The sequence below is a fragment of the Triturus cristatus genome, chromosome 12, assembly GCF_964204655.1.
Source record: "Triturus cristatus chromosome 12, aTriCri1.1, whole genome shotgun sequence".
Lineage (NCBI taxonomy): Eukaryota > Metazoa > Chordata > Amphibia > Caudata > Salamandridae > Triturus > Triturus cristatus.
The window spans coordinates 818,747,737-818,768,957 of record NC_140595.1 but is presented as its reverse complement, the minus strand read 5'-3'; the positions used below and the strand labels follow the sequence as shown (position 1 = coordinate 818,768,957).

Below are 21,221 nucleotides of genomic sequence, written 5' to 3'. Positions count from 1 at the left end.
CTCGCCTAGGAGTTCTTGGCACTCTGGGAAAGGGACAGTCCTTATGACCCACAAGGCTCAGATCCTTAGGATGTTTAAGGCACTGAACCCCCTGCAGACACAGATTCAGATTATCCTGCAAAGCCTTTCTCTCCCAGAGATAACTGCATATTCCACGTTTCAAAATGTCTAGCTCCACTTGTAGCAAGAGGATGATTTCCTTGTGGAAGCCCTCTCCTCCACTCAACGGACCCGCCAATATCTCCTGATGCTATAAGGGTTACTCCGACTGGCCACCGAGATCATTAAGGAGCCAACAACCGAGTTCTCCGAGCACACACAAATTAGAGCTGAAGTTGTAGTATGAGCAGTTTTTATTTCTTTATCGTGTACGCCCTTTGCCAGCACATGTTTTGTCTCTTGCTGTTCCTGTCACAGCAGACTTCATCAGGGCATAACATCTAAAACAAAGCCATAGTCTCGTTTAGGAGGTGCATCTAAAAGGAAACCAGTGACCCCAGGGGTGCCCTGTGCTTTTGGGAGACATATCGTGTATATTCATTAAAGCGTGAGATGTCATTAAGGAGCCAGTCAAGGCAAGAATTATCATGTCTAGGGTAGATGAGCAATATAAAGCCCTCCCCTAGTGATGCGCCATATATTCGTGGCCAGTTACACCCCAACTCCCTGTTGGTACACACCACCAGAAAGCGTCCGAACACCAAGAGCAAGAAAGTAGATGCTGGGGTTAAAAGGGTGGCGGCACAGTCTGCTACTCGTTGGTGAATGACCAACTCCATTAGTGACTTCTCCAGATATGATTGCGCTCACTGGGACCAAATGGCAGATTTGGTAGAACATCTCCCAGACCAGTAGCGCAAAAAAGGTCAGCAGTTAGTGGCAGAGGGAAAGGTTATCTCAAATACTAATATTCTGTGTGCTTTAGACACCGCAGATACAGCCTCACACTGCGCTAATTCCAGCATTCTTTTGCATTGACATGGCTCGCTAGGGGTTCTTGCGTTTAAACCTGAAGTGCAGCAACACTTAATAAATGTGACTTTTGACGGTCTGTTATTATGGAGGCTAGATGACCTACTACTAGGGTGTGTTAAGGAGCCAAATGGGAAACATTTGTGCACTATTGTCTTCCCAATGACATCAATACGCTCACGTCGTCTCTGCAACACATTGTTACCTCCTTCAACGACAGAATTCTGGTCTTCCTCATACATCTGTTTGTTTACATCTAGCTGCTGTAGCAACCTGTTTACAGAATAGGCAACATTTCACTAGTCATAAATTCCAGTCATTAAAGTGTTCATAAAAGGCATCAATGGGGTTATTACTCCACGGACACCCCCTGCTCCCATCTGGAACCTTAACATAGTCCTCACAAGACTGAGACCCTCTTTTGAACCACTTCACTCTTGTCCTCTTCAATTTCTATCCTGGTAGGTGGCCTTTCTAGTAGCGGTCACGTCTCTCAGAAGAGTTTGTGAAATACATGCACCTTAGAGCCGTTGAGCCGTTTTTTCAAGTACATGAAGACAGAGTGGTTCTCAGAGCCAATTCAAAATTCCTGCCTAAGGTGGTCTCCAGTTTTCACCTTTACTATACAATCAAGATGCCTGTCTTATTTCCACACCGAGAAACGGTAGCAGAATGCGCTTTGCACACTCTTGATGTCAGGAGTGTTAATGTACTATATTGATGGGACAAAGACCTTCGTAAAGACTAAACAGCCATTTTTCTTTCTGCAAGTCCCATAAATGACTTGTAATTTCCAAAGCGGGGATTGCACCATGGTTGGACAAGTGTATACAGACCTGCTATATCAAGGCAAAACGACCTCTGTACAGCCCTACTAGACCATATTCCACTTGTTATAAATGGGCTTCTATTCCCTTCTTAAGAATTATACCATTAGCTAACATCTGCAAAGCAACTGCTTGGTCTACCCATCATACCTTTACCAAACATTACTGTGTGGACGTCCTAACTAGACTGCAACCTAGAGTTGGCCAGGCTGCCTTGCACACACACTTTCAATCTTCTGCAATGTCCGCAGGCTAAGCCACCACTTTTGGGATGCGACATAGCGGCCAGAGCTGCCAACTTTGGAGGTGGGGGTCGAGGTTCGGGTCTCGGCTCAACATCTTATGATTCTGGGAAAGTTGCTTAATCTCCCTGTACCCATGTACAGCGCTTGGATACTCTCACGGGTGATTAGCCATGCTCTACCAATCAAAGTATTATTCTTTTATTTTTTTATTGGGAGGACTGCTTTACAGTGTGCACAGCATTTGTATCTACAGCTACACATGGTACGAACTGAAATTGTTACTTACCTTTTAAGAATCTGTTTGTGGATTGTAGTGCTGTAGATATACATGTGCCCACCCACCTCCCCAGTGAGTTGAGATTGTTACAAAAAGGGTTTTCCTTTCCTTAAGTTACCTTTATTTTTATACTTAGCATAGTTATGTTTATTTTTCAGTGCTCTATTTTTATTCTTGCCCTATGTGTGGAGGGAAGGGGGGAAACAATGGAGCAGATGCCCATGCACAATACCACTGATGGGTAGAGCCACTAGGTCCTGAGACTCGAAGACTTCATTCGAAGAAAAGCAAGATTTACATGTCGGAGCCCAACACTAGATGGCCGAAGAATGCACTGCATGTGAATCTACAGCTCTTGCTGATGTATCTGGTGTGACGTGGGCCTGCACACAGCTCTTTAGCCTATTCTAATACCTGTTGCTTACACCATCATAAAGGAACTCTCCAACAATCCATCTCCTCTTTGCCTCTCAAGATTTTTGTGATGAATTTACTGATATCTCTGTAACTGTTCCCGCTTCAGCATTCTCTTCAGCGTTTCAGCTTTTGGACTAGTCTACTTTAAGCTGCCCAATGATGTGCTATTATCTGGCTTTCCTTTTGATCCCATTCTTATTAAATTCTTGTGCAGAGTGGGTTATTTTGCCCTTATCACCGGTTAGATATTGTCGTGGGTTCCCTGCGTGCATCTGATGTCCCTGAGACTCAGAAAAAAGGACTGTGGTTCCCTTACTAAAAAAGGCTCATTAGGACCTGCATTTTTTTTCTCCAGTTATTGATTTATCACATTGCTTCTAGCAAGGCTCGTGTTGCATGGCAATTTAATAATTTTCTGGAATCCAATGTCATCCTCTGGGATTCTCAGTTTGGATTTCGTCCGAACCAAAGTGTTAAATTTGCTCTCCTGGCTGTGCTGTATGAGTTCTACCTTGCCACTGACAAAATGGTTCTGTGTTTTGATCGTATTAGACCTACCCGCAGCATTTGACACCCTTGACCATGCCATCCACATTTTATCATCTTCACACTATGGGCATTAGAGACTGTTTTGAATCAGTTCACTTTTTTCCCCACATTCAGAGGTCAGCAGGTGGTGTTGGACACTACCTTCCTCATTCGGGTGCACGTTAAGCAGTGTCCTTCAGGCCTCATCTCTCATCCTACCTGTTCAGCGTCCATGAGAGACTTAAGCAGCCATTGATTAATCCTATGGTTCACTTTACACCTACACGGATGATAGTCTGCTATTGCTGAATTAGCGCTCCACCTCATTGATGTCCACCGAGATCAACGCCTTACTCAATAAAAACCAAGGCTGATCCGAAGGACCTCAAGAACTTCTGACTCATCTCCCTGCTCCCATGAAGGTCATCGAGAAGACAGTCAACAGACAGCTGACCCGCTACCTCGAGGAGAAGAGCATCCTGGACGCGTCCCAGTCCGGGTTCAGCAGCAACCACAGCACTGAAACTACCCTCATCGCCGCCACCGATGACATCAGTGCCCTGCTGGACAATGGCGAAACCGCGGCCCTCATCCTCCTGGACCTGTCAGCTGCCTTCGACACTGTCTGCCACCGCACCCTACGCACACGCCTCCACAACGCAGGGATCCGAGACAAAGCACTGGACTGGACCACCTCCTTCCTCTCCGGCAGAACCCAGTGTCCGCCTCCCCCCCCCCCCCCCCCCCCCCCCACCCCCTTTTCGATCCGGAGCCACCGAGATCTGCGGCGTACAAGGATCATCCCTCAGCCCGACATTGTTCAACATCTACATGGCCCCACTCGCTCACGTCACCCGACTGCACGACCTCCACAATATCTCCTACGCTGACGACACCCAGCTGATCCTCTCCCTCACCAAGGACCCCCTCACTGCCAAAACCAACCTCCACAAAGGAAAGAAAGCCATCGCAGAGTGGATGAAGAACAGCAGTCTGAAGTCAGACAAGACTGAAGTCCTCATCCTCTGCTCCACCCCCTCGGCTTGGGACGACTCCTGGTGGCCGATCGCACTAAGAGCAGCACTGACACCCACCGACCACGCACGCAACCTAGGTTTCATCCTCGACTCAACACTATCCATGACCAAGCAAGTCAACGCCATCGCATCCTCCTGCTTCAACACCCTCCGCAAGATCTACAGGTGGATCCCCACCAAAACAAGAACGGTCACCCCGGCCCTCTTCAGCAGCAGGTTAGACTTCGGAAACTCCCTCTACGCAGGAGCCTCTGCCAAACTCCTGAAACGATTACAACGCATACAGAACGCCTCTGCACGCTTGATCCTCGACATCCCCCGCCGCAGCCACATCACACCCCACCTGAGACCTACACTGGCTTCCCGTCAAGAGGATCACCTTCAAGCGCCTCACCCACGCACACAAAGCGCTCCACAACACCGGACCGGCATACCTCAACAGACGACTCGCCTTCTACACCCCGAACCGCCAGCTCTGCTCCGCCGCCACCATCCCCCGCATCCGAAGAGCGACCACCGGCGGCAGATCATTCTCCCACCTCGCCGCCAAAACCTGGAACACCCTCCCATCCTCCTACGGCAGACCCAGGACCTACTTACCTTCAGGAGACTATGTAAGACCTGGCTATTCGAGCAGTAGCAGCACCCCTCCCCCTCCCCCCGCACCTGGAGACTTTCGCGGGTGAGTAGTGCGCTTAACAAATGTTTTGATTGATGCCTGCTTCCCCCACCATTGCCTTCCAATTTGATCAAATTCCTGCGAGTAAAAAAAGATACTGCCATGTGTCTGCTATTGTCTTCTGATCCTTTTAGTTTTCGACAACTCTGCTCTGTCTTGCCCTTAATGTTGGAACACGGCCACATCGCAATTTCGGCTATTATAAGATAAATACAGTAATCTTGTAGTAATCCAGGTTTTATAAGAATATAAAATAGTCTTTGCGCCTCAGTTCAACGTTGAACAGCCAATCTTGTTATATGAGCCCCTCTTTGCAGCCATACCACTTCAGTTTGAAAATCCTTACATTGGCTCCCAATTCAACCACAAATTATCTATAAAAATCTTTGTAAAATTCCAGCTCTTGTTCCCGACCTTCTCAGTGTCCCTAGGCGCTGAAAAGCACATGGCGGGTGCTTTACTTTCTCAGTAAGTGCTACTTTTCTTTGGAACGAGCTTGTTGAAGAACTTTGTCTCTGCTCCAACTACTTCACCTTCAGAAAGACCCTGAAAACACTTCTTCTTTTGTGTTGGCATCGGCTGCACTCTTTGACGTGGACCCTGCCTTTACTATTCATGCTAGGAGATGATGTGGGTGACGGAGCACTATAACAAATGAACAGAACACATTGAGGCTTCAACCATCTCCCCACTTGTACCAGCCAATGAAACTTTCAGATCGCCTTGCTTTACATCTTCAGGATATGTGAATGGAGAAGTTGTCAAACTCTACATTGGTTTCTGTCCAGTCTGGAGTGGGACGATCTAGGAATGCAGTGTGTTAGTGCAATTGTACTGGACAGCTCGGGCGCTATGGCAGCAGTATTTATTTACTTTGTGGATTTCTGTAATACGTACTAGATAGACCCAGGCAGTAACACAGCTGGTACGGTACATAAACTGCATTGAACCCTAACTGTGCTTAAACTCGTATAGGAAGATAAACTGTCTAAAGGACTTGGATTATTGTACAGAACATTGAAAGGTAGCAGTTTATATATTCCATGTGTACAATTATTTGTTCAGTTTGTCCAAGGGTAGAGCTGTTGGGGAAGTACAAAGTTTGACAGATGCAACACCAATATTTTATTCTTCCAAAAAAAGTAGATCCCATCATGAAGTGATGTTTGAAAGTAGTTGCTTCATCTCTTGTTGGCGTTAATGTTTTTGTCTTGCCAGGCCGGCTGCCTTCGGCATTGCTGGAGTCCTTTGAAGATTCTGTGCTTCGATGAAGTCTGTTGACTACTCCCATGTAATATTGCCAGATTTTAGATAAATCTTCATACTACCTTATTTAGTCTGCTCAACAACCACTAACTTGTGTGGATCCTTTGGGCCTAGTTCAGAACTGCTGAACAACCAACTAAACTGTAGACCCTCCTGGCATGGCTCGAATCTGCTCAACAACTTCTAAACTGTAGTTCCTCTGTGCCTAGCTCAATTCCACAAAACAACCTTAACGACCGCTAACCTGTGTCGACCCTCTGGGCTTGGCTCAAGTCCACGAACCAACCGCTATCCTATGTCGACCCTCCTAGCATGGCTCAAATCTGCTTAACAACCACTAACCTGTGTCTACCACCTGGGCCTGGCTCAAGTCCACAAAACCACCACTTACTACTTGTGGCGTCCTTCAGGCATGAGACTGTCCTTTTTAGGTCTTGCCTGACCCAGCGCATGCGCTGGTCTGGCGAGACTTATTGAGAGGGCTCCAAAAAGTGCTACCAGGCCAGCCTAGAGCTACAGTGCATGTGCGCGGGCGCCGCGCTTTACCGCGATTACTCTCACTTTCGCGGCCGCTTTGATGTTTGGCATAGCCAATAGGTCTAGCTTTTGGGACCTTATGATTATTTAGTTATGCAACTGTTGCATGGCTAAACACTTATAAGGTACCAAAGGCGAGACCTATTTGCTGTGCCAATGCTTGTTTTATATGATTTTGATCCAGTCGCTGCACATAATGGAACCTAAAATTCATTTGTTGATTTGGAATCCATTTCTTTTAAAATGTAGTTGTTTAAGGAATTGTTGTTCAGATTGTCACCCTCTGGGCAGCAGATGAAAACCATGACTTTGCCACATGCTTCCTTTTTTTAAAAATGTTCTTTATTGAATTATGTTGAAACGTGCAGTACAATGGATGAGACCAGCATATTTAATTATCCCCCTAAAAGCACCAGTACCATTTTTGAGTTGTCCTGTAGAATCCATTTACCACATCATAGTATTTTTAGACAGAAAAAAAGAAAGTAGAACATCCATTTCTAGAATTAGCTTTTCCAACGATAGCTCTGTCTCATGGTTTAGGTTTTTTACAGCGGAAGCCGCAACAGGCTGGATGGAACAAGTCTGAGGTCAGAAGTCCTCAGGAAATGTATGAGGAGGACAGGAGTGTCTTATCCAGCGCACCTCTGTTTTTGTCAGATTTAAACTAAAGAGTTGCGTTTTTACTGCTCAGACAGCACAATCATACTCTGATGAAAGGAGACAAAGGGGGGGCATTGTGATGAGTTGCGTATTTTCCTGATAGTTCTTGCATTGAAGGGTTGATCCCTTTTTTTTTTTTTTTTTTTTTTTATCAGCTGAACGAAGGGACGGATGTGAATGTTAAAAAGTGTCGGGCTTATAGCTGACGCTTGAGGAATCCTTTGGTGCATTAAGTGAGGCAGATAGACTGCCTTGGACCTACCTTCCTGGAAAGATCTGCTCCATTGAAGTGCCATCACTCCAACAGAATGGAATGAGACACCGTATCCAATGCTGCAGACTGGCCCAGTGACCCAAAAGCCGACCACTTCGCCCTGTACAGCATTCGCAGCCCATCGGCCATGGCCAACAGAGCAGTCTCTGTACTAGGCTCTGGACTGAGCAAAGTCCAGACTCTGGCCGTGGTCCAGAAAAAGTGGACAAAAGTTGTTTCACATACTTTTCCACACCCTTCGCTCCAAATGGCTGCAAAGATATTGGACGAAAGTGTGATCAACTAGAGGGTCAGCATTGCTTTTCTTAAGTAGGGGTACAATCGGGGCTTTTTTTCCATGCCTCCGGTATGCACCCACTCCTCGGTACTATTGCTGACGTCCAATTGTGGAAGTGCAAGGGCCTCGAATGCTGCCTTCCACTGAGCGGTGTGCATAGGATCTAAAGTGGGGAGGTGGTGGTCGTGGTGGGGGGGGGGGGGGTCATAGTAATGGGTATTTACTACTTAGCTGAAATGTTTGAGAGAATCGAGTGTCTGTGACTGCCTCAATGTCTCCACAGCTGTGAGAACTGCTTTTTATGACCAAGGCTGCATTTCTTCCTCTAGGGAGGAGTGTGGGTTTAGGACGGTTCTGCTGGTGGTTGAAATGGGGTGCCAGTGTCTGACAGTCTGAAAGATGCAAACTAGTGAGATATTATGTTAATGGCTCCGCCTCTGGTCGTATATGAACCAGAGACCATAAAGTAAGAAGCTTGCAATCGAGGTTAGAGACCCCTGGGTTTGTTGCATGAAGGTTGCCAGCAGATTCCTGGAGCTACTCCGTACGTCTGTGTGGTCTTCGGTGTGCCCAAACACATAGTAAGTCTGTCCCACACGAGCCATGTCCCTGCCCCCTGTAGTTTCTTTGCATCTCTTTAGCTTTCTTTAACTTTGCTTCATTACAAATAATTTATGTTAACGGCTAAAATGTGTTCATTCACTTGCCTCTGTTAAAGGTTTCCCGTACAGGCTGTTTGATTTTTGAATCTACGCCAGCACACAGAGTAGAAAAAGGTGCAGCGCTTCTCGCCCCAGTCTCTAAACCCTGTGATCTTGGTGTGGGCAGAGGCTTCCCCACGCGGTCCCTGTAGTGAAAATCCTAGTCTGTTTTAGATCTGGCTGTGAGACTGCTTTAGCGGTTTGCCCAGACTATTGTTCCAAAAATGACGTCTAATCCGCATACATGGAGCTGTAGGTCAGCATCCATTGGTCTTGTAACATTGCCGCTCTCATTTTGCTCCCGCCCACTTTACCCATTGGCTCCCTGAACTTTGAGGGGCTGCTTAAAGCCTGTTCACATTGTTCACATCCAGTTAAAGTAGTTCCTTTCTCTTGACTTACACAGCTGGCTCAGTGTGTTCATACATAACTGCATTTCAGGTGCCCTGTTAGATCCAATTTATTTACTGCCTCCTCTTAAAGTTGCCGTTATAAAGTGTTAGTATCATTGTCACCTTGTAGCTGCCTGCACCTAAAGTGCTTGGTTAGGTAGTGACTTATATGCCTTTTTCTTATATTGTTGAATATGCATGGCGCAACTGAAAGGATGGTTGGAAAAAAAAAAGTAATACAAACACATCAGTAAAGGTTTATTTTTAAAACGTTTATTTCAAGTATTCATTTTATTGTGTTTCCGATGCATGGTGTAAAAAATGTAACCATTATAGAAGCTTGCGAAAGGCCAGACCTGTTGGCTTTGCAAGTGCTTGCTTACTTATACATCAAAAATGCAGCCTCGTACAGTCCAAGTTTGTGCATTATTTGCTTTGTTTTTAAAGTGTTTTCACAGCCTTGTCTTTGAGGGCCGCGGGTGCTCGTGGGAGGCTCTCCAGTTTACACGTAGGATCAGCTCGCGGGAAATTATGGGGGTTTCAGAATATATTGTATTCAACATTTAAGGTCACATTGCGGCCTTAATCAGACCCACATATTTAAACACTTTATTAGTTTTGGTTTTATACAAACATGAGACTTAAACTTTTGGCATCGCGATAAGTGACACACAGCTATTGCATAACATACAACCCATCTCCAAAAGTTATCAGACATAGCATATCATGTAGCATTTTATTAGCAGAGCCCACCTACCAGGCTCCAACTGCCCAGCCTTGCATTCCCCCATAATAGCATCATGTAGGTGCCATACGAATAGTGCCCACACAGCATCAGTATGATACACTTCTGACATTTTACGTGAACCACGCGGACCTTGCGCCACTAGTCAGCGAGGTTGATCCTGCTTAATTCCTTTGTTTCAGCTTCCGTAGGTGTAGTGCCCCCCCCCTGGTCATAATTTTTGTACAATGCCCAAAAATTCTTAGGCCTACATGGCGGGAGTAGGTCACCAAAATTCACCGTTTGTGTGCTGCAAAACAGCATGTCGTTCGACCACTGTGCTATCGTAGGGGTCGGGCCTCACAGCCAACACATCGCTACTCTGCGCCTAGCTAGCAGGAATCCCATGTCCACCAACCTCCGAGCACCTTTTGGTATCTGTTTGGAGTAGCCCAGTAGTGCCAGTGTCGGCTCCGGGGAAAGGGCCAGATCAGCCACCTGTCCCAGCTCCTTAAACACTCGGGGCTATTACAATGTCTGGCGGATCGCCACTGCCCGCATGGCGGTGGCGATCCGCCAGACATTATCCTCCACCCGCCTCCCATTTCCCCCCTGCCATAATATGATGGCGTGGGGTACCGCGGCGGACGGGAAGACAGTCCACCGCTTTTCCTCGTCGACCAGGCGGATAAGGGTTGCATATGGTGGCGGTGTCTGCTAGACACCGCCATCCATATTACAATGGCAGAGGGAAGCGGCCTTTTTGCGGCGGCGTTGCCGCCACGGAAAGGCATGCGGTCTTCTCAGTTGGGGGCCCGTTGTAGGCCCCCAGGATGTTGGGGGTTTGGGGGGGGACCTATAGTACCCCCCTGCATTTGCATGCACGACGTGGCAGGCACCGCACGGTGCCTGCCACGTTGTGCATACAAATGCCTTTTTTGCATTGCGGCGGGTGCTGCTGACCGCACCGCCTGCCCGCCACAATGCAAAAAATGCAGGATGCGCCCGCCAGTGAGGCGGGCGCATCATATTTGTGTATGCGGGACCGCCGCACATATGGCGGGCGGTCCCATTTCACGATGCGATGCCATCGTAATGGACCCCATAATACCAAAATTTGTCGATCCCGGGCAAAACTAGGCCAAGTGTATAAAATCAGCAATCTGTTCACTGCAGCGTTCACACTCCGCCCCATCCCTCAGACTGTATCTATTCAATCTCTCTGGGTTGTAGTAAACCTTATTTAAATATTTGATATGAATCAGTCTGTGTCTACCACAGTGAGCAAGGGACCCATGTCTGGCATACCCATCCCACTTGAGGTGAAAAGTGCTACTCAAATGATGGACGGAATGCTGAATAAATCCTACATTCACCCCAGTCAAGCGATCTGGGTTAAATCCATCGTTCTTTTGCTCACCATGCCACCCCAGTTTAGACCCAGCCATACGTGTTCCCGTGCTCTCCATGCCACTGGAAGTCCAGCTATCCTGGCTGATGAGGGTTGAAACCCCGAAACCGGTCCTAGGATGCTTATTTCCAGCCCAGGGAGAACCTGGCCTGGCAGTTCGGGCTGGACTGTTCCCATTGGGAACAAGGTCAAGACTGATTTGCATATGGCTGGGTTCAAACTGGAATTGCATGGGGAGCAAACAATTATGGATTTAGGCCCAGATCTCTGTACTGGGGTGAATGTAATACATTGTTCTGCATTCTGTCCATCAATTGTTCTTTTTGCATTTGACACTTAAGAGCTAGGGGCATGCGAAATTCCTGCAATTTGCTCCTGCATAACTGCGTGAAATTTCAGCAAAATTGTGCGTGGTGCAAATCTGTAGCGTTTTGTGGAATATTTTACCACAAAATGAATACTTGTGTCAATTTTTGCCACACAGACACATTTTTTTGCTTAAAAAAAAAACTGGAAGAAACAAAACCACTGCGAGCAGCCCTAGCACATGCTCTGATGTTCCTGTGCCTTTGTGGTCCGCACTCCCAGGCCTGTGCTGCGTTTATACGAAGAGGACGACGAATGCGCCCCGATATAGATCAGGTTCGGGAACTCTCAATGAATATACATGATAGAGCCCCGTACTGAATTGGTAGGAAGTAAGGAGAAGTCTCAGATGTGTGTCACTACCTGAAAGGATAATATTGTAAGGAATTGAATTAGATTTTTTATATACCTCTCATAAGGATTGATATTAACGCAATATTCGAAAGACTCGAGATAATTGCTTACCCGTACATAAAGTATTTGGGAATTCACAAAGCACATAAGGAGGAGTCTAAAAGGTTTCAACTTTACTACCATGTATTATTTCTTGACACTGTAGGGAGAACTATTTCATCCTGAAGAAGGTGGCTCTAAATATTGGGATTCCACTGAAATGCGACGATGCAAAACTTCAAACTAAATCTAAAAGGCATTGAGTGATACAGTTGATATCCATGAATTACGGGTACCCTGTACTATAGACAATTAGCAAATAGATTAGTGATTTTAAGACTTAAGTGTTTTTCTACTGTATTCTCCCAGTTTGTTTGTATATGTGTATCTCGTATAACCAGTAGTTTATTTTTAACAGTTGTGTACTTTAGGAGAAATGTGATTGTCCCACTGTATTCTTCTTGTTGCTGTTTGTATTCTCGCCTATGCACTTAGAAGATTAATTGCTTTAACTGTATGTGAATAGGATTTTTAATTGTCACAATTTGGCTTTTAAATATTTTTAGAATTGCTTACAAAAACTGTTTTTATTCAGCGTAGACGTTTTATTTTTTTGATAAATAAAGAATTGTACAGTTATGGGGTCCTACCTTGATGTCTTCAGGGAAACATACAGTATGATGAGTGAAACTGTGAGTAGAGTATGAATGGGTTGTGAGATCTAGTGAATTATACCCAAAGCGAGTTTTCTGTGACTGGATAGCTGCTTTGCTACAGCTAGTGTATAGATGTTTTGCTGTTAATAATCTTTGAGATTCCTGTCACATCAGAGAAGGCAATCTCTGTACCAGTGCTCTCTGCCTTTTCCATGTGGCCTCTCCTATAGATCACATGGTTGGAATGTGACTTTGAAAATGTCTACTATGCCCAGGGAAGGAACAGTACTCTGTCTGTTCTGAAGCAATGGCTCTTCTACTCTGGGCCAACATGAAGTCTTCGGAGTCTAAGCTGGGCTGGTGCAGTTGAGGGATGGGGCAGCTGGGCCGTGACCGGCTCAGGACTTTCAGCCGAGCTGGGCTAAGTCCGAGGAGGGGATGGGGATGGCAGTAAAAGAACAGAGGAAGTTCCGCGGTCTAGTCAACGTCTAAGATGCTGATTTGTTTAATTTTTTTTTGTTTGTTGCTTTTCCAGGTTTCTGGTTGGCTGAGTGGAAGTGGGAAACCGGTGTCTGCTCTGAGCTGCGACCATGAGTGAACTTGAACAGTTACGCCAGGAGGCGGAGCAGCTACGCAACCAGATCCGGGTAAGTTGTTGCCATCCCTTTTCGCCTTGATGCCGAGCACTTGCATATCCTGCATGCCGCGTCTCGCTCTGCCGTTGCAGACGTTCAGCAATGCATCTACTGCTCTTAAAACCTGATCCGTCATGTATATTACTTCTGCATGTAGAATAATGGTTCCTTATACATGATGTTCTCGTGTGTGTGTTCTCATTTAGGGAATGACAAAATTAGATGTGTGCTCCCTCAAAATGTTCGTTCTCTAATTTGGTGATAGAGGCGTTTAATAACCTCTAGTGATGAGGCATCTCTAAACAGTTGTTAAAGAGTTTGAGTCTTCGGACTCCATTTCAGTCCTTGGTGAACCAGTTTTTTGTTTTTGTTTGTCTTAAGTAAATGATTCCTTACCACAGATGGTTACTTTAGGCAGGAAAAGCGGGCCTTGAAATTGTGGCTGAGCGATTCCTTTCACCTGCTATCCTGTCTGCAAAAGGAGTATCTGGGGCTCAGTTGACTTCACCCTAGAGCCTCGGTTTTTAACCTTTAGACTTCTGTGGACCCCCATTCTCCCCTCCCCCCCCCCCCGAATCATGACTGAAATCCAGGGATTCCCCCCCCCCCCCCCCGAGCCATTATTGGAAGCCGAGGACCCCCACCCTAAGCAATATTTAGGAGTTTGACTTCAAAGCACAAGACTGCAAAACAAGTCTACTCCAAACAAGTGCTCAGTTATTGAAATCTTTTTTTTTGTAATTCACAATCAATTGAGGAAAATTTTATACACAAAGGAAGGTGCACTCAAATAACCAGGTCCAAATTGATATGTGTTCCAAAAGATCTTCTCTCGATCTTCGTATTTATTAAGCAAACAAGGCAGCCAACGCGTTTCGTTCCTAACACACAGGAACTTCTTCAGGGCACAAAGTAGGTAACTTATGTATTTCTATTCCAAATTCATAGAGTCAGGGAAAACCCCGATCACAACGTCGAACCGTACAGTAGGTGTGTAGTAGCACATCCACAGGTATAAAAACGAAGACAAGAGCTGGTTATCATGCCGCTGGTTCATTTACGAACACTGAGATTAATTGGTCCAACAATGGATTTATAACCTACCTGACCTACTATCCTGTGTCTACACGTGACTTTGTTATAATAAGATCTTGTCTTCGTTTTTATACCTGTGGATGTGCTACTACACACCTACTGTACGGTTCGACGTTGTGATCGGGGTTTTCCCTGACTCTATGAATTTGGAATAGAAATACATAAGTTACCTACTTTGTGCCCTGAAGAAGTTCCTGTGTGTTAGGAACGAAACGCGTTGGCTGCCTTGTTTGCTTAATAAATACGAAGATCGAGAGAAGATCTTTTGGAACACATATCAATTTGGACCTGGTTATTTGAGTGCACCTTCCTTTGTGTATAAACTTTTGGTCTTGTCCTGCATCTAACAACGACGGGTGCTGGAAGTTGTTGCACCACGTACACAAACATAGTGTACCTTTGAAATAAGAAAAACAGTAGGAATACAAGTGCTTGACCTTGGTCCGTCGTTGGGTTTGCTTTGTTCTTGTACAATTGAGGAAAATGTTCGTTTTACATTTTGCTTCTTTATTAGTTTTATTTGGTTAATGTTAATAATCTTTAATTTTGTTTAAGTTGTGGATCTCCTGAGTAGGCCTTGCAGGCTCCCAGGGGTCCTCGGACCACAGGTTGAGAAACACTGCTCTAGAGTGTTGCAGTTGGATTTTTAAATATTCTTTCTATGCAGAAATGGTGAAGATTAGAGGTTACAGACTTAGTAAGGAATTCTTGCATCGCTACATACTGCCTTGCTTCCTGTTTAGTATGGGACTTGGACCGAGTGCCAACTGTCCTACTAGGACTTGCGGGTCAGGGCCCTTGCCTTGGCCAAGGTTTTGTTCCAGGGATCATCTCTGTTATCCATGGACAGCACTGGGTAGGACACTGGTTTGGTTATTTGTGGCTAAGAAAAGAGCACATTCCAGCTTCAAGCACTGCCCTTGTGATGGTTCAGTCTTCAAAGCAGTATCATCATCAGATTACTTGGTATCCTTTAACCAGGCTTTGATGGATGATCCACCTGCCAGCAGCTTCTCGGAGAGGATTTACTCGTGCTACAGATTTTGCCATAGGATTACTGTGATGGTGATATGATTGCCCTTTGCTGCCAAGCTCCTGGGAGAGGGCTTGTTTGATGTATATTTCTGGCACCGTATATACCAGACCCTTGCCAAAAGAGTGCGTAGCTTCAGCTTCCTGGTCTGGGAATGCCCCCACGGGTAGATGTTGAATGTGTTTTTCAGGAGGTTAGGAAAAATCCACTTACAACCACTGCCTTCCTCTGGCAGATCCCTGCCCAGAAGAGGCTTTGCAACTGCAGCAATGTAGAATACAAGGAGCGCACGTGGCGTCCTTCCGTGTTCTTGTCGCTGATGTTTTTACCACTGGGTAGTCTTCTCTTGTGGTCCTTTTGTAGTGTAAGCTGCTTCCTGCTCCCAGGGCTGCAGAGCAGTATGGACAGCAGGGACCAGTCGAATTGTGACCAAGCCTTTGCAGCAGCCCATATTGTAGCAGAGATTGTCATTTGATACTAGTGCTGCATTTTATAGGTTATGTGTAAGCACTTGCTTTCCCTGATAGAGCTAACAATTGATTGTCTTTTTAAATTAGGTTTATTAGTTTTCAATATATGAACAAAGTAACAATTATTCAGTTCAGTTTGTGGTATCGGGTAGGCAGTCCTATGTTTAATGTGTTTATCCAGAAGATGTGTAGCCCTTCTCGACAGCAGTCCGTATTTCCCATCGGGATCTTCCATCCAGTATGCCCAGATATTGTAGCCTCCGCTCCCAGATCTTTTGGCCTTCTGTGGACACCTGGTTGCCTCGTATACAGGCATCTCCAGGTAGCTACAGTCCCTTTTTCCATTTGTCAGTGCTTGGGGTGTCTGGCTTTCTCCAGTTTTGGGCAATGTTTTGCGTTGCAAGGACCAGCCCCAGTAATACTTTATAATATCTGGTTAAGCTAGTTACATCAAGTATGTTCAGCAAAGCCATTTGGGGACACCTGGATGAAAAGTCTGTACACACGCAATAGCTTAACATTTTGTACAATTAACTGGTAAATCTAGAAGTCAAAGGTTTGCCATAATAGTGATCTCCCTGGGGTCCATAAGCTCCTTCTGCGACACTACATTTTCGGGAGGGCCTACATCTTTTCCCCAAGGATGTCTGGTGTGTTTATCACCAGTGATTTTGTGTCTTGGATATCTTCCCTTTGCTCCCCTCCACCTCCCACCTCCACCAAGTAACCCAAGGAGTAACCTTTCCTTTGATGGGGAAACAAGCCGGGCCACTGTATCAAAATGAGCAATCTAGGGGGATGCCTGTCTGAATTGTACGTTTCTATAACATTGCACCTTTAGGTGCCTGAAGTCTACTTGAAGTTCTACAAAGGCCTTTAAGATATTATGCAATTATCTCACCCAAAAGTGTATACTGACAGTCCCTCTCATCCTTTAATCGGGTAAAGAGGGCCACCAGACAAAGTAGCGTACAAGCCGATGTGGTTTGCTTCCCTTGCCACTGCACGTTTCATTGCATCTTTCCAAACTTTGAAGGATGTTTTTTTTCTTTTTATTATAGTTTGACTTGTATTGTCAATATTAACAGATTAAGCCAGATCAAACCTTTCAGCAGCTTTAGGAGTTCGTTAAAAATGGCAACAATACATACATTGGGTAGACCATACTTTTCAATATCCACTTGTCCTAATCTTTTCGCACCTTCAGGTACAGCACACTGTAAATAGTAGGTCAACACGAGTAACTTCTTTCGCTTCATCTCCTATTCCATAAAAGCCCTCCATTTCTCATATTTTTTTCAAATATTAGAGCGCTTCCTACTGATGTATACCACTCTCTTCCACCTCCAAACAGCAATCAATTCCCTTTTTCCAGGCCAGCGTAGTGTGTATGGTTGGGGATCCCTACTTTTTAGCAGTATCCCTTAGCTACACAAAGTTCCAACTTGCAGAATGATAGTTTGTTTCTCTAGGTCTACTTTGTTGTGTATACAGAGGATCACATTGAGCTGTGCATGCAGTTTGTGTCCAGCATCTGCCCCAGTTCAGTGGTAATGTATCTCCAATATGGCTGTAAGTTATTAAAGCTACAAACAGTGTGCAGAAAAGTACCATCTTCCAACTAACACCTCAGACACATTGGTGTCTTGGCGTGTCCCATTGGATACAGCTTAGTTCTAACATAGTGTATTTTCTGCAGTATTTTGAATTGAATCAGTTGAAGCCTGGGGTTTATTGGTACCTCTTTGGTGCATCAACACAGCTTCCCATTCAGTGTACCCTCTCTCCCAGGTCCTCTTCTAACTTACTACTTAGACCTTTCAGCCCGTCTGGTTTGTTGCTGATGAAAGATTTATAGATAGCTGTGACTGTTTCTGCTCAATTCTTTCATCAGCACCCTTTCCTCCAAGGATGCATATTCTGGTGCATCTGACCATTCAACCTCTTCTGCTCCCAAATCAGGTCTAAGTTATGTATATTTAAATCTTGATCCAACCCTTAAATGAGCAAAATATTTAAGTTCACCCCATTCCAGAAGCTCTCCTATTTTGGATGTCCCAATTACATTGCAAGGGCAGGATCTGTCACGTTTCAGTATCTAGGTCAACACAATCCCCTTTCATAAGTCTCCTTTGAGATTCTGCCCTCCGCCCCAGATCGCATGTTGCCCAATTTGTCCTAAATTAATGTTGTACACTATATGCACCAAAATCTTCAAGAAACTGAACCAATACCCAGGACAGTTTCATACTCTACACGGAGACCTTCTCCTCCCATCCAGCATCACCTATATCAAATCCTTTAATATCCTGTCCTAATCTGCCATGCCAAAGGCTCTATACAGAAGGTGAAGAGGAGCGTCTAGAGCAGGCAGCTCTTTCTTATGCCTTTCTTATAGAAAGGCAGATGACATCTCATTTTTACTCTAACTCTTGCTGTCTGCTCGTTGTGGAGGAGTCTCAAGCGGCTACAGAAATTTGGTTCCAGGCCACGATTTCCTTAATACTGCAAAGAATGCCAGTGTATGGAGTCAGTTTTTTTCAGCTTCTAAAGATATTATGGCTAAGGGCTCTTTGGAGTCTTTAATCTTGTTTAGCCGGTTGTTTAGCCTCCTGAGATTGAACTAAGTGGAGGTCCTGGCTGTAAACTCAGGTCGAGTCCAGTGGATTAGTAAAGTGATAACTCTGTCTTGTAGCTAGTATTGTTGCAAGAATTTTATTTTTGGCATTCAACAAAGATATCCGCCTATAGGAGGCATATTATCCTAGTGTTTCCCCTGTTTGTCAATTGGCGTAATTGTGGCATGTCTCCTGTCTGGTTCGTAGGCTGCCCTGAGTATTTGCAGTATATAGGGAGCGAACATTGAGGACAGACCTTTGAATAATTCTACTGGAATGCCATTAGGCCGAGGGGGGCTTCCAACGCCTCATGCATTTGACCCCCTTCTATATTTCATAAAGAGTGATCTCATGATCTTGCAGTTTTGTTGCAGGAAATGTAATTCTTTGCAATATTCCACCTTCCAGTGGTTGGATCTCGAAGTGTTTTTGCATGTGCGGAACTCTTGCATGACATCGTAATCCAACAATGCCTATGTGCATGACCACAACTTTCTTCTGCCATTGGTGCGGATGTGCATCAAGAGAGCTACCGACTATTTCGTCGAAGACCTTGAGGAAAGCCGGAAAGTGTTTGAGAAAGTCATCAAGATCAAAGATGAAGAGGTTTTTTAGGGTGTGGCACCATGGGAGGTGGATTGAACTTATTTGGAGGATGGTATCTGGTCACTGTGGAATCTCTGGGGTTCCTTGGCACAATATTGGATAATGAGCAAGCTCTTTAAATGTTTGCCTGCACTGCCATAGGAAGGTTGCTGTAAATGACTAGCATCTAGTCTGTGTGTTCCGCCTCCCAAGAGACCAGAAGTCTGATGACTGCATCTCGTGTTCGTTGTTTATCGACCTCCATTTTTCATGCGGTTGAAGAACATCATAAACAAGTCCCTAAATCTACAGGACCACTTGGCCAAAGTCTTTGGAGGTGTCCAATAAAAAGACATCCAGCTGCCATTTAATACGTTGAGGCAGAAGTATTCAAGCTACATTCTAGAACCACGAAAGGAGCAAACTGTCAATGCAAAAAAGCCTACAATTGGAGAAGCTAGAGAGACTGCCCATCCTAATGTAAAAGAGGTATTGGTAAGGATCCACGAAAGGGCGTCACCTCAACTGAAGAGGGCGATTGAGTGCCAAAGACGGAGGGGCTGGTGCTGTCTAAAGAAAGACCCAAAGGGGACAGTAAAATCTCAGAGGTCGAGAAAAAGAAGAGGTTCTTGGAGACTGATATAAAAAAAAAGTATGAAAAAAGAAAGCCTTTGAGGAAACGAATACTTTACAAAACCTATAGTTTTAGGGAGGTTAAGAAACCAACACCAGAAATACAAGTTCCTCAGCAGGACTTAGAACAGGGCATGGACATGGGCATAGAATGCTACATTTTTACACATACTGTAACAGAAAAAATGGGGTCCCACATACCACAGGAAGAAACCTTGCTGGTGGACGTTGAGGCAGATTACTCACGAGATGGATATGTACATCTCGAGGCAATCCCCTCTGGATATCATCTCAACCTAAGCGAGCAGTTGATGCTTTTGGTGTGGAAATGGCGGTAGAGAAGGACACATGCTTTCTTCTCGAGATACCAGTTTACTATAAAAAATGATTTCTGTTAATGCTGCCAAGCATAGTCCAGCAGGGTAGGGATGTATTTTCGAAGGCGGCCACTGCAAAAGCAGAGACTCCTCGCATAATGAAGGAACGTAGGGTGTCCACTCAAGTCCCTAACTCCAACCAGGGATATGTTGAGGCAGACATGCTTATTGTAAATACTGCCAGATAAAGGGCCATGTCTCTGGCATCTGTAGGGCCCCCGTCGGACCAGAAGAGCAAGAGGTAGGAGGCGGGCGCAGGAAGATGGAAAGAGCAGCTGCCACACAATGGCGATAGGTAACTGAAACACCCTAATAGACATCCTCACCAAATCTAGGAACTCTAGGACAACCTTATGTCACATCTCCAAAAGATTATCTGAAAAGGGCTAAAAGTTTGACCGAAGGGGGACACATATTGCCAACACCTACCTTAAGTGGGCCCTAGATGCTGCATATACAGCGAGCAGCAGTGTCAGTCCTAAAGAGACATGCCTGCCTGCGCATCACCGGATTTAAAGCAGAGGTCCAGTCAAACAATATTGATATGCCCATCACTTGAAACCAGCTCTTCTGCCCAGGGATTGAGCAGACTCTGAAATTAATGAAAAAAGCAGATTAGACAGGTGGCCATGGTGTTCCTACAGGTGTGCAGACCACATTTCAAGAGATTGATCCCTCCGTACAGGGGAGGCAAGCCTTTAGTACACGGAGACAAGCTGGAGGCAGCTAGCTCTCGATAGCCACACAGTGGCCACAACAGCAACCAATACTTTTTTTCGTGGCAGACTAAAACCAAGGTGCGGAAAACTCCACAGGATCTGACTATGGTCTCCAACATTACCATGGACAAGTGGGTTATAAATAACCTACACCATGAATATCGCATCAACTTTGTACAAAAACTACCAATAAAACCCGGAGTACCAGCAGTACGAAAGAACTGTTGGAAATTCAGAAGCTGAAGTACAAGAGCTGCTGCACAAAGATTCTATAGAGATGAATAAACCCAGTTGTGTACTCTGTTTACTTTCTAGTCCAAAGCAATACCTAACCATGCAGCCTCGTATTCTAGATCTATGCTTTGTAAACTGGTACATAAAAACATAGCGGTGCCAAATCACTACCTTACAAGA

At 45.3% G+C, this 21,221-nt stretch overlaps 1 protein-coding gene across 3 annotated transcripts in view; it reads left to right on the top strand.

Moving 5' to 3' along the window:
- LOC146782977 (guanine nucleotide-binding protein G(I)/G(S)/G(T) subunit beta-2) overlaps positions 1–21,221 on the top strand; it is a 314,590-nt gene that overhangs the window by 114,863 nt on the left and 178,506 nt on the right. For all 3 annotated transcript variants that reach the window (XM_085638267.1, XM_085638266.1, XM_085638268.1), the window contains exon 2: positions 13,178–13,289. In XM_085638267.1, coding sequence (XP_085494393.1) covers positions 13,233–13,289 — 57 coding nt within the window. In that variant the 5' untranslated portion in view covers positions 13,178–13,232. The remainder of the gene's footprint in view (positions 1–13,177; positions 13,290–21,221) is intronic.